Source organism: Crocodylus porosus, unplaced genomic scaffold, assembly GCF_001723895.1.
Source record: "Crocodylus porosus isolate Cpor-Errol unplaced genomic scaffold, CroPor_comp1, whole genome shotgun sequence".
Taxonomy (NCBI): Eukaryota; Metazoa; Chordata; order Crocodylia; family Crocodylidae; genus Crocodylus; species Crocodylus porosus.
The window spans coordinates 12,145,063-12,158,108 of NW_017728918.1; the positions used below are offsets into that span (position 1 = coordinate 12,145,063).

Genomic DNA, 13,046 nt, shown 5'->3' on the forward strand with positions numbered 1-13,046 from the left:
CCTATGACCCCAGCTGACTTCCTGCCCTTTGGGCAGGGGGCTGGACTCGATGATCTCCCGAGGTGCCTTCCAGCCCTAATGTCTATGAAATCTACATCCCTAACAGCGGTACTCAGAGAAGCAAACATATTAGCAGTATTCTTGTATGAAACATTTTACTCTTGCTCTCAGGGTTGATACTAATGTCCTCTACATTATAAGGTACTGACCCAGGACATTTATCTTTCACATCTAAGCCACCACTTTGTTCAACACTGACTGCTGGAAGAAACAAGAAGCATTTTGTTCCCCGACTCCATCTAGAACCACTTTACTGATCCAAGGATAGGTGAGGTTTCCTCTATCTTCCCCCTCCACTTTCTGGCTGCTCTAAGGAGGCACATTGCTCCCTGATACTCTACTTCTGCCACAGGCTCCATTTTGTGATCCCTCCTCTCCAGCAAACCATCGTAGCAGAAGAGTCAATCTGAACTGATAGCTGCTCACAAGGTGGAAATGGATTAAACCTTATCATTTTCAGTCTGCTGAAGCAGCAGTAACACTGGATCCTTCTAAGTCTAGAGTCATCAGGTTACTACCATTTCATACATGGAAGGTTAGTGTTTTTATCATAAAAGCTATAGGTACAATTTTTTAAATTACAATGAAATGCAAAACTTAATCTAAAGTGTACGTACTTCAAATATTGGTAGCACACACCAGAATAGCTTTATTCTGATCCAGATCAGTGGATCTGCTTAAACCTAGTACCAGTTGTGCAGTCCAGCCTCTTCCTTACTTGCTAACAATGCTTAAGCCTAGCAACAAGCAATCAGTTGCTTGTATTACATTATCTCATACAGACTTTTTGGAGGAAGTTTCCTGCATGACATTTATTTTTATGATGGCAGACGGTTTTAAAAGGCAGTAAGTCTGTACAAAAAGAGTCTTTACTGCTTCTAAAGGATTCGCACAACAAGAAATAAGACACACCTCAGATACTTAACTATTGGAATTTCTGAAGCAAGCCACACGTTATACATCACTAAACTACTGTTCTACAGATCTTGATCCATAATTTGGTAGTCAATCCTATGTTCATTGGTACTGACACTGCACACTTGCACAAAATGCCTGATTGATTTCCCCTACAGACTTGGAAGAAAATCATTTTATTTTGACATATGACATGCATGTTTCTCCAGTTCCACTGAGATGTACTTACTTCTATGTTGGCAGAGCTGGGTTGATCTTACCTGTGAGAAACATTAAATTTTTGTACTATCCTTTCCCCGTCTGCTAACCAGATCTGGACATTCGTGACGGGCTCTGAATCACTTAGTGGCACTGATGGAAGAGCTCTTTTCTCAATATCTCCATGATCATTTCTTCCTTTAGAAATTATTCTTGGAGTAGCACTGGAAGGAAGAACCAAACAAGGTTATCCATTTCACATAAAAATCATCGAGTTAGAACAGTCTTGAACTTATGTATTTAAAGAAGGTTCTGAATTGTGTCAGAAATTAATAACACCATATTCCTAGGCTTGCTAAACATATAAATAGAGACTAAAGTTTTAGTAGTGGGATACAATGATTCTTAATAAGCTACAAACAGGACACTAAGAGGTAGATTATCTCATTTTTGTTAATGGAAATATATTGTAAAAGTTCTTAAAGAGATGGAGAGAGATTTCAGGTGATCAAGGTCTTAACAGGATTAAGCACAAATCCCCAAAAGAACTTGAGAATACTTCATATGTCTATGCCTCCTTCCCCATTGGGAATGAAGCAAAATATTTTCAGGGTCTGAGTAAGGAATTTTTAAGATAATGCTAATTTATATGCTTCCCAAGTAATACCATGTAAGTCGTCATCCAACTTAACATTCATGCTTAGCGTAATATGAAAACAATTAAGATAGCCTTGATTTGGTTCCCCAACATCCAATTTAAATTACAAGAAAATTGAGTGTCTGCAGATACTGTCTCTCAGTTGTGAAATATTTGTTGATTTTTTTAAAACACAAAGCACTACCCAGTGCCCAAAGTATATATAAGGGAGTACAGAAAAGTGGTTGAATAAAAAGTCCCTCAAATATAAATTTAACAAGTGAGCCTATTATAATTATGTGGTCTGCCAGTGGTATTTCAAAAACTGAAGGTTAAATGCAGCTTCCTCTCTATGGAAGCTAACCTTTTCTTCCTGGCCATTAGGTAACTATTATACACAATACAAAATTCTAATCAGAGATGTGCTACACCTTAGTGAAGTACCTTAAGTTTTTTAAAGACATGACAATACAAAACAATGCCTTAGGATTCCATCTGCACTTACTAATAATTTGTCTTCTGGAGAAAGTCTATTTAGAAGTCCTGTTTCACAGAGTTCATAGACATTAGGGCTGGAAGTGACCTTGTAAGATCATCGGGTCTAGCCCTCTGCTCAAGGGGCAGGAAGTCAGCTAGGGTCAGAGGATCCCAGCGAGATACATATCCAAATGTTTCTTGAAAGAGTCCAGAGCAGGCGCTTGCACCACTTCTGGGGGGAGTTTGTTCCCATTGGACCTTGTTATCTCCTGGGGTGCTCTGGTGAGCAGACATCCCCCCCAGATCCTGATGCACATCCCTTATGTACTTATAGGCTGCCACCAAGTCACTCCTGAGCCTGCACTTCTCCAGGCTGAAGAGTCTCATAGCTCACAGCCTCTCTTCACAAGGCCTTTTTTCCTGCCCTTTGATCATGCACGTGGCTCTCCTGTGGACTATTTCAAGCTTCTCCACTTCCTCCCTATATTGCAAAGCCCAGAACTAGATGCAGAATTCCTCGTCTATTTTCTAGACAGATCCCAGGACTTATGCCAAAAACCATAAATCACTAAATACAGAAATCCACTGACTAAATCTAAGAACGTGACACAAAAGCCTTACCTAAACTCTTTGACACAGAAGTTCCCCCAATAAAGATTCTGATGAACCTAAAGTATTGTTTCTGGGAAAGAAGAAAAATATTCCCTGAAACTTTTAAAAATTGATGCATAAAGACCTCTAGGGACTGAAAATTAAGGAAAAAGTTGTACTTCTATTTTTTGACTTAGAACAATGATATTTCTTTTAAAAGGCCCGTTAACCAAGTGAATATATGAAACTCTCTCAAAGACAGAAGATCTTTTCATCTGCCCCTCAATGTGGAATAGATTTTTTCATTAAATTTTCTAGTTTTCCCCAGTCTAACGGCAAAAGGCCTGACAGTTTTACCTGATGAAGTTACAGAAAAAATCTAACTGACAAGGAATTAAGTCAATCTTTTTAGTTAATGTATTTCCAAGAAGAGCTTTAAGATCTAGTTCTAAAACATAAGAGGAAACTGAACCAACATTTTCTATTGCAATCAAAACTATTAAATGCACTGAAGCAGGTGTACATAATACAAAAGAACATGAGCATTAATTACATAGGTTAAAATGAATTAGGTCAGACTCAGAACTAAGTCTTATTTGGCTCTCACGTGTAACATAAGAAGAAAAAAAAAAGACAAGGGGGATAAAACCTAGTGTTATTTGGACTATATCCAACAGATTAGAAAACACTTTCCTGCCTCCCCCTCAAGCAACACTGCCATTGAAGTTACCATCAGACTGACCCAAACCAGGACTACAGGATTAGTCTCGTCACGAGTCACTATTGGGGGCAAGAATTAGCTCAAGTGGAGAGCTGATAACAAATGTTTAGAACTGCCAATGTTAGTAAGAAAAGCTGCAAGTCACAGCTAGGACATCTGGCAGGCAGAGAACCCAGCACTTCAGTAACTGAAACCATTGCAGTGACAGAGCAGGAGCAACTAGTTTCCATCTACAAGATCAATCTTCTTAACCACGTGACAGTTCGTATATGGGGTTTAGTAGTTTGGTCAAGGTTTAAAGATGTCATTAAATATATCTCCCTCCCCCCCTCCACTAAGAATAATGGGACAATTAAAGGGAAAAAACCCAAAACAGTTTAATGAGCTATGAGTAATTTCATTGCTCTCATCAATTTTACTGGGATCAGTTATATAACTGAACACCAAACCTGCTAAATCAAGACCCTCTTGCTCCTGTAGTCCCATTTTCTCTACGTCAATGTCACCCCCTCCAGCCCCCTGCCCCCACTTACTTTATGAGCTGAATATTGCATACACTTTGTTTCGACACAGACGAGTCAGTGTTTCCATCGCATCAGTTACAACAAAGGTCTTTTATGGCAGGCTAAGAGCATAAGGGAAAATGCTACTACACATATCACACTGAAGTATGAAGACATGAGGCATTCCCAGTGCAGTTAGAAAGCATGCATTACATCAGACTACTTACCTTCCCAATCGGTAACCGTGTCCAGAAAATGGGTGAAATACTGGCTTCCTTGACATATACACCTCATCTTTCTTATCTTCTACCTTCACATCCACTTCCTCCTCATCAAAATTTTTTTGGAACTCAAAAGGCAACTCCCTTAAAAGTCAAGGGTCAAGATTAAAATAAAATTCTTGGTTTAATCTTAAAATTTAAACACATACACAACCCTGGCTAATCTAGGTGAGTTTATCCACTCAAAAGGTATTAGTGATATGTCACTAACACCCATACAACATAATCTGTAAATCAAGCTAATGAGTTGGGGACCCACTGCAGATTACTGAGTTGCAAATTAATTAGAAGTGAACAGTAAAAATGAGACAAAGGTACCACCATAGCATGACAGTTTTTTTGATAGAGGGATTATACCCATATTTTCATTGCAAAATTGTTTATTAAAGAGGAGACTAAAAATTGGCTTTGCAAACATAATTAAGGGCTTCTTTTAATATCCAAAATGTCACCAGTATCCAAGCTCTTTCATAGACTACACACTGATTGGACTGGGTCCGTGCTCAAGTAGAGCAAGATCAGTTTCCTGGGTTAAAAGCTCTTTGGCAAAAGGACTCCACTGTGTGATTGTGATAGTGCCTTTAGTGTCTGGTCTGCAGAGAAACTATATGGTGCTGCCAAAACGGACAGCAACCATCTGAAAAATTGTCACCCCATAAAAACAGTCATCCCTGTAACTATTTGGCTTGGGGAATTGGGAGGAGTGGGGAGAAGAGGAGGAGAAGGGGGATGGCGAGAAGAATCTTTTCTTCAGGAGTGTGGGTTAATGTTCACACTAAATAGCTGGGAAAGGATGCTACTTTTATGGACAAGGTGCTCATTATAATTATGGTCAGGAGCAAATGCTGGTAAGTGCCATTCACAGAGAAAAATGTTTTCATTAATATGCTGTAAAATTAAGTACTATTAACCTAGTATGACAACTTGAAAGGATGATTTATCATTTTAAATGCAATGGCTTAATGAGTTCATACAGCTGTAAAAACAGTTACTTTTGTTTAGCTTTCACTCAAACGGCACATTTATACTACAGAAGTGACTGACAGAAAGGTTACCCAGCACTTGCTGAAGGAGGCATAGCAGCAGCTCCTCATAGGGCCTCAGACTCTTTCAACGAGCAGAGAAAACTACACTTTATCTGTAGCTAAGGATACCCTCAATGTAATCTTTCTCTGGAGAGCATTTCAGCTGTAGCTACCGCTAAGGCATTGTGCCTTCCTTATTATAACTTTAGGGTACAATCATCAAAATGGACTTCTAGTTTATCTCAGCACTCTGAGTGTATAACCATAGGCTCTAAAATGTTACTCTGTCTATTGGACATGCCTTCCTACAGTGCAAATAGCTATTTTAATGACAACTGCAGCATAACTTCATATAGGTCTATTTTAAGGTATAAGCAAAGCAGCTGCTATACCAGTTCATATAGCATTAAGAATTTAAGCAAAGCACAGTACAAAAGTGTATTAACACCCAAAGCTCACTTGCCCTTTTTTAACTGAATCTAAGAACTGCTGGTTTGCCACATCTGTGTAGCTCCTCAGATCACCATCATTTACTGTGAATCCATTTTTCCATAGCTTAATAATGATGTCAGCCTGCGAAGTAAGAATAATGAATATCATCTCTTCAACAATGAAATAATGGGAAAACACAACTCAACATACTAACATTTTGTTATCATTTCAGGTCATCTGCTCAAGAAACCAAAATTATGCTGGAAGACAGCTTGCTATAATGTCTTGGGTCAATCCCAGTAGACAGGAGGGTAACAACATAGGACAAGTGACATTTTTAATTTCTAAATATCTTCGGTCATCAGAAATACGCTTGAGACGAACCTCTGAGCCCAAAATGATTGAAAAGCAGAGGTGCCTATGTAAACCTGGTTACAAGAAGAATTTAAGACACATCACCCTAGTTATCCTCTTACGCCTACCACTCCACATGATGGGTACCAGCGTTTTTCAATTGATCTCTTTGAAGTACTTGATGTGGAATTGAATGCTCAACACCAGTGGAAGCCAACATTTTTGGAAGGCATGCCACAAGTTACCCTTGCACCTTGCTCAACTGCCACTATGATCCCCTTCCCCTGCCCGATCCAGTGCTTTACTTTCTATTTCCTGCCCTATAGTCCTCTGTGTTGCCTGTCCTGATCTGTCACATGCTATACACCGAGGCTGCCCATGTCATCTATGGCATGCTGCCCATGTCACCTAAGCCACCCCAACTTTACACTATTCCTGAATCTCTTTTGTGAGTTTTAAAGGGCACAGCTGAAGGATACAGAGTGCAGGACTAGGAATAGAGCTCAGAACGCTTGCTCCGTAATATACACTTAGGTCTGCTAGCTGTAAAGCATGTTCAGTATTTATGTTCTTCCAGAAACGGATATAGCAGTTGCTTGTCAAGTGCTATATATAAACAGGCAAGTAAATAGAAGGATTACTCAGCAGTAACTGTAGTTTGAATTATACCACAAGCTATTCCAGACCCTGATCAATTTAAAGATATTTTGACGCTTGCACCCATATCACACAAATGTAGAAAGTATGAATAGATTTAGTTCAGCTTACTTAACAGAGGCTCTTCCTAGAGCCCAATTGTCAGGAAAGGCTAAGCTACTCAAAACTAGATGCTGAGGGAAAAAAACAGTGAATTAACCAGTTTAGACAGAGTCAGACAGCTTCAGATGGAGGTTTAGAATATAGGTGTCAATGTATTCATGCAAAAGTCAGCCCCCAGGACCTGAATCTTACCACCAGTCCTGGCAAATATCATAACATCCAGGAATACAATCTTTAGAGAATCCTGTGTACAACTCCAGTAGAGCAATTCAAGTGATTATGCTACAATCCAGGCATGCAAGTTTAGGGAGTTAAGATTCATATGTACTGTTATATAAGTGACAAATGAAGGGAGACTGGAGAGCTGAACATGAAAATTAATTATTATCTGCACATGACTGCTTGTCAAAGATGATGAGGCGCCGGCAGCAGCAGCACCCAGGAGAAGCCAGCGACAGGACCCAGCAGCTGAGCAGCAAGGACTGCCCGGCACTGCCGCCCACCAGCCTCCCATCGCTCAACAGAAAGCCCCTGCAGCTTCTGGCCTGGCAACACTTTCGCTGTTCTCTGCCCTCCCTTCATCTGAGTGGAAATTTAGATAAGATCAGACAGAGAGAGGGAGCGGAAACCGTTGCAATCAGCCCATGCCAGGCTGGGCTGGTACCATGCTGCACCGTGTGGTCCCTGCCATGCAGCTGGGAATCGCGTGGTGCTGGCTGGGGTGGACTGGAGTGGTGGCCATGCAGGAAGGAAAGTAGGGAAGTGGCAGGGGAGTGGCAGCAGGATGCAGGAGCAAGGAACCTGTGCCAATGCCCCAGGCCCGGTGGGAACCCAGGGCAGGATGGCAGGAGCATGGAGTCTGAGCGTGCGGTCTGCTTGGCTGCATCACGCGAGGTTCACGTTCAGTCCACAAGCTGCACACAACGGAGCCGGCAGCCTTGCCCTGCTCACGGCTATGCGCAGGGCATGGGGAATAGCGGAGAGCTCTGCACTGTGGAGCTGGGCTGGCTCCATCCCTCTCCCTGTCTCCCCAGCTGAGCCCCATGACCTACACTGCCAGCATCATCACACAGGGGTCGGTGGGGCTGGCCCTGCTTGCTGCCACCACAGGCAGCTCCAGGGATTCGCGCACTCCAAGGACTCTGAGGACCCCCCTACACACACATGTTCCACCCACCATACTCCACACCCTCCCACATACCCCAACCCAACCACATACCCACACGCGACATACTTACCCCCACCAACACACAATATACAAGAGTAGAACTGTATTTTAAGCTATTATGCAATTGCCTTTAGATACACTATGCAAGCACACATAAATCAGGACAGATATATTTTTAAATAAAATTAAAAGAAGTTATAGTAGTTGTTTTATTTTTAAAGTATATGCTTTTTTTTTCAGTTTCAAGAGGGCAGCACCCTCCCTGTCAAAAGAAGCACTTCCAGGGCAAGTCAGGGGTTAGAGGTGGGACTTCTGGTCCCAAGATAGCAAACAAGGGTGAGGCATCCATCAAGGGGCAGGGCTACCCTTGCGGCCGTCATCAGCTCACCCAAAACTCATCAGGCGGCTGAAATAATTGCCCGCTCCTGGGTAAGACCCTACTCCCATCATGGTAATTTGTTCATATGCCACTAGCCCCTATTCTGCAAGACCTTTATTTCTGACCCATCCCAATCTCCAGAAAGTGATAAAAACAGGGTCACGAGACAGAACAAGGCTCTTAGAGCCAGTCTGGTGTCAAGCATCCTACTGTGCATTTGCTTAGCCACACAGGCCTCGTCTACACACAGAAGTTGTGCACATTTAAATGAGTTTAGACATTAGATTAGCTGAACTGAAGTAAATCCTTCACATGAGTACACATCATTTAAGTTGACTGTCCTGTACTGCCATAACTTAGATTGCTTCTTTAAATCAGTGTCCAAAACATTTAAGTGCTGAAACAGTATCAATTTAGTTTTGTTTTGAATCACTAACTATATCATAACTGCAACCATTATTAAATTAATACTCTGAGTTTAAAAGTAGTAAGATTTCTGTGCTATTCTCATCAAGATTATGGTGTTTTGTCAGCTAATGCACTGAGTTTAACTTATGTCCCGATTACATATAATTTGGGACAGAAAGACACTATAGCACTAAGTTGTGACTCGATTAATCGAGTGTGCTGGAGTGTGGCAATTACCATGACCCAGGAGACTCCAGCATTATGTGCATCAAAGTTCCCACTCTAAAAAATGGCGATGGGGGTGCTTTAACTTAAGCTCTTTGAACAAGCTTAAGTTAAAGTACACCCAATGCCATTTTTCAGTGTGGGGACGCTGATACACATGACGCTCCAATTTGAGCAGCTCCCGGAGGTGCTCTAATTAAAGTCCCCCCCGCAAGCACATCTATCAATGCCCTATGAGACTAATGAAACACCAGTAATTACTCTTTCATGCCTACAATGAAGATACGTGAATGTACAAGCGGGGACACAGATGTTAGTCTCCTTTCCTTGGGTATCAGCAAATAGAAGCCTGTTTGGCTTTTTGCAGCCCATAGCCAGGACAGAGCACATGGCTTCACTTAAACCAATGCTTTGGCAAACAAATTCAAGTACAGTCATTTTCCCTATCACTTACCTGATGGTTCGCTTTGGCCGGTGGCATGCATATAGCTCCTACCTTCCGAGCTTCTTCAAAAAGGTTATCAACAAAACATTTGTGGAGCTGATCCTCTGCTCCTTGCTTACACATCCTGCATAATAAAAAGAAATCAGAAAGTCTCACTTAAGCTAGAGGTGCACTGATAAAGATTTTCCTGGCCAATACCGATAGCCAGCTACTCACCAGGCATTTCAGCTTCACTGATCCAATAACAAATTGACAGGAAAGCAGCCAGGCAGCATGGAAAGCAGTGCCCTGCACGTACATCTTTGGAGGGGAAGGGGAAGCCAGAGGACCCCATGGTGAGAGAGGGAGAGGAGCAGGGGCTGGGGCCAGTGATGCTGCCCAGCCAGGGTGGTGAATGGGACCCCAATAAGAGCCGTGGGCATCCTGGCACTTAAAAATGGTGGCAGAGGTGCTTGGACTAAAGCTCATCAAATGAGCTTCAGTTCAAGCGCTGCCACTACTTTTAAGCATGGGGAAGCTTCTAACTAGAGCCAAATGGGGTGAGAGCAGATATGGGCTGTCCACTGCAGGCTTGGGGCTCTCCACCCTGAGAGCTGCACACTGGCTGTGCATCTCCTGCTCGTTCAGCACTGCTGGTGGCAGCAAGTTGTGCCTCCCACCACTGGATGGGCAGGGGATGCCCAGCCAGCATGCAGCTCCTGGGTCAAAGGCAACAAAGACCCCAAGTCCGCAGCAGGCAGCTTGTATCTGCCCTCACCCCACGCACAAATCTGGAGGAGTCACATGCCCCCCATACCTCCCCCGGAGGTATGCGCAGCAGCAGGGAACCACCCCTCACCCTGCCCGCACCCCCTGGACAACCCACCTGCACCTCTGTCCCACTCCCCACCCCAGCCCTGGGTCCTACTCACTGCCCTGGCTGAGCAGCACCCCCAGCCCCTGCCCCATGCCCTCCCTCACCATGGTGGCCTCGATCTGCCCAGCCCCCCACATCCCTTCCCCTCCACAGACTTACCTGCAGGGCACTGCTTTTCACATTGCCTGGTTACATTCTTGGCCACATGCATGCTGTCACTGCATGCAAGTGTGTGGCATCCGGGGCCCTGGCCAGAAGGCACATTATATTTATCAGTACATTATCAGCTACACTAGCCAAAAAAAGCTGATAGCCCATAACATTAATTTTCGTTTTATCAGTGCCGATCCGATATGGCATTGATATATCAGTGCATCTCTAACTTACGCTTATATGTTGTATGTCCTTTAGTTAGCCAGGTCCAAGAAGTCTGCTCCTCCACTACCCCCCAGTCTTAGTCATTAAAATATTATTTACATAAAGTGACTCAAGCTCTAGGAGACTCCAGTGATACAAGGCCTGTGACGTGCACATAAAAGTAAAAAAGCATTCCATTCATCTGTACCAAAACTTCTAAAAGTTAACTATCAAATACAATCGGGCAGCCTGCTGTCATCTCCTTAGAGTAAACTACTAGACAATTCACAATTTCCATTCAAATCTCCCACTAACCTATTTTCTGCTCTCTATTGTGCTAGATTTAATTAAGCCACCCCTGAAATAATATATGGAGAGGAGTGGGTTTTTTGGCTTTTTAAAGACAAGATGGAAAAAGCTACTCATAAAGTTGCTTCCACATCATTTAGGTTTTCTACACTCACATATCCCTGTTATACACTATAAGAGTTGTTAATGAGCTGGATAAACCTAGGGACAGCTCGTTTAGTACTACCCTAGTATACTGAAAGCATGCAACAGAAGGTTTCAACATCATGGCATTACAATGGCGGATCTCAACCTTTTTAGACTCAAGGCATCCCTCGGAAAATGCCAGCTCTTAGCTCTCATTCATTTCTTGACTATACAGTGCCCATCTTTAAGAAAGGGAAGAAAGAGGATCCAGAACTACAGACTGGTCAGCCTCACATCATCTCCTGGTAAAATCATGGAGCAGGTCCTCAAGGAATTCATTTCTAAGCATTTAGAGGAGATGGTGATCACCAAGGGCAAATCATGCCTGATTAATTTGATTGCCTGACTGGCTGTATGTATGTTGGAAGAACAGTGGATATGCTATACCTTGACTTTAGCAAGGCTTTTGATACAACCTTCCACAACGTTCTTGCAAGCAAACTAAGAAAGTATGGGTTGGATGAATGGACTGGAAGGTGGACAGAAAACTGGCTGATTCATTGGGCTTGGAGGGTAATAGTCAATGGCTTGATGTCTAGCTGGCAACCAGTATCAAGTGGATTGCCTCAGAAGTCAGTTCTGAGGCTAGTTTTGCTCAATGTCTTCATCAACAACCAGGAAAATGGGATGAAGTGGACCTTCAGCAAGTTTGCAGATGACACCAAGCTAGGGGGAATAGTAGATATGCTGGAGGGTAGGGCAAGGATTCAGATAGACCTCAACAAATTGGAGGATTGGACCAAAAGAAATCTCATGAGGTTCAATAAGGACACGTGCAAAGCCCTGCACTTTGGACAGAACCATCCCATGCACCAGTACAGGCTGGGGACCCAAGCTAGGCTTATTAGTCTGGAAAAAAGACCAAGAGGGGATTAAATAACAGCCTTCAACTACCTGAAGGGTGGTTATAGAGAAGATGGAGGTAGACTGTTCTCAGTGGCAGCAGATGACAGAACAAAGAGCAATGGTGTCAGATTGCAGCAAAGGAGGTTTAGGTTAGATATTAGGAAAAATTCTCTCACTAGGGCAGTAAAACACTGGAACAGGTTCCAACAGCCAGAGAGGCTGTGGAGGTTGTTAAGACGTGGCTAGATAAAAGCCCTGGCTAGTATGATATAGGTAGGGATGGTCCTGCTTAGAGCAGGAGACTGAATTAGATGACCTCCTGAAGTTCCTTCCATTCCTAATTTTCTATGATTCTATGGAAAAACAGTAGATCATTTCTTCTGTTAGGAAAAAAAACCCAGAAAGACAAGGCGGAGATGGAACTGGGACTAGCTTCCCAGATCAAGGACAACAAGAAGTCCTTTTTTAAATACATAGGGGGCAAAAAGAAGGTTCCGGGTAATGTGGGGCCCCTTCAGGACACACTAGGAAATTTGGTCGTCACACCAGACGACAAAGCCAACCTATTTAACGATTTCTTTGCCTCCATTTTCCTGAGCAGGGACTGGAAGAGTCACCCCCCCCCCGGTCCCGCCTTAGACCCCAGGGGAGGCGCACCTAGGCCAAGGGTTAGTAAGGAACTAGTTAGGGAACATCGGGAGGGACTGGATGTATTCAAATCAGCTGGTCCAGACGATCTCCACCCCAGAGTGCTGAGGGAATTAGCTGAGGTCATTACGGGACCCCTGGCACGGTTTTATGAGCACTCGTGGTGCTCTGGTGTGGTGCCAGAGGACAGGAAGAGGGCCAATGTGGTTCCCATCTTCAAAAAGGGGAGGAAGGAGGACCCGGGAAACTATAGGCCAGTTAGTGTT

General features: G+C 43.2%; 1 protein-coding gene across 1 annotated transcript in view; it reads right to left on the bottom strand.

Annotated features, from left to right (window-relative positions):
- The window catches only part of UBXN2A (UBX domain protein 2A), a 29,859-nt gene that overhangs the window by 7,309 nt on the left and 9,504 nt on the right, over positions 1-13,046 (bottom strand). The window contains exons 3-6 of the mRNA XM_019537332.1: positions 9,588-9,702; positions 5,872-5,981; positions 4,330-4,467; positions 1,236-1,397 (exon numbers count right to left, since the gene is read on the bottom strand). Coding sequence (XP_019392877.1) covers positions 1,236-1,397; positions 4,330-4,467; positions 5,872-5,981; positions 9,588-9,702 — 525 coding nt within the window. The remainder of the gene's footprint in view (positions 1-1,235; positions 1,398-4,329; positions 4,468-5,871; positions 5,982-9,587; positions 9,703-13,046) is intronic.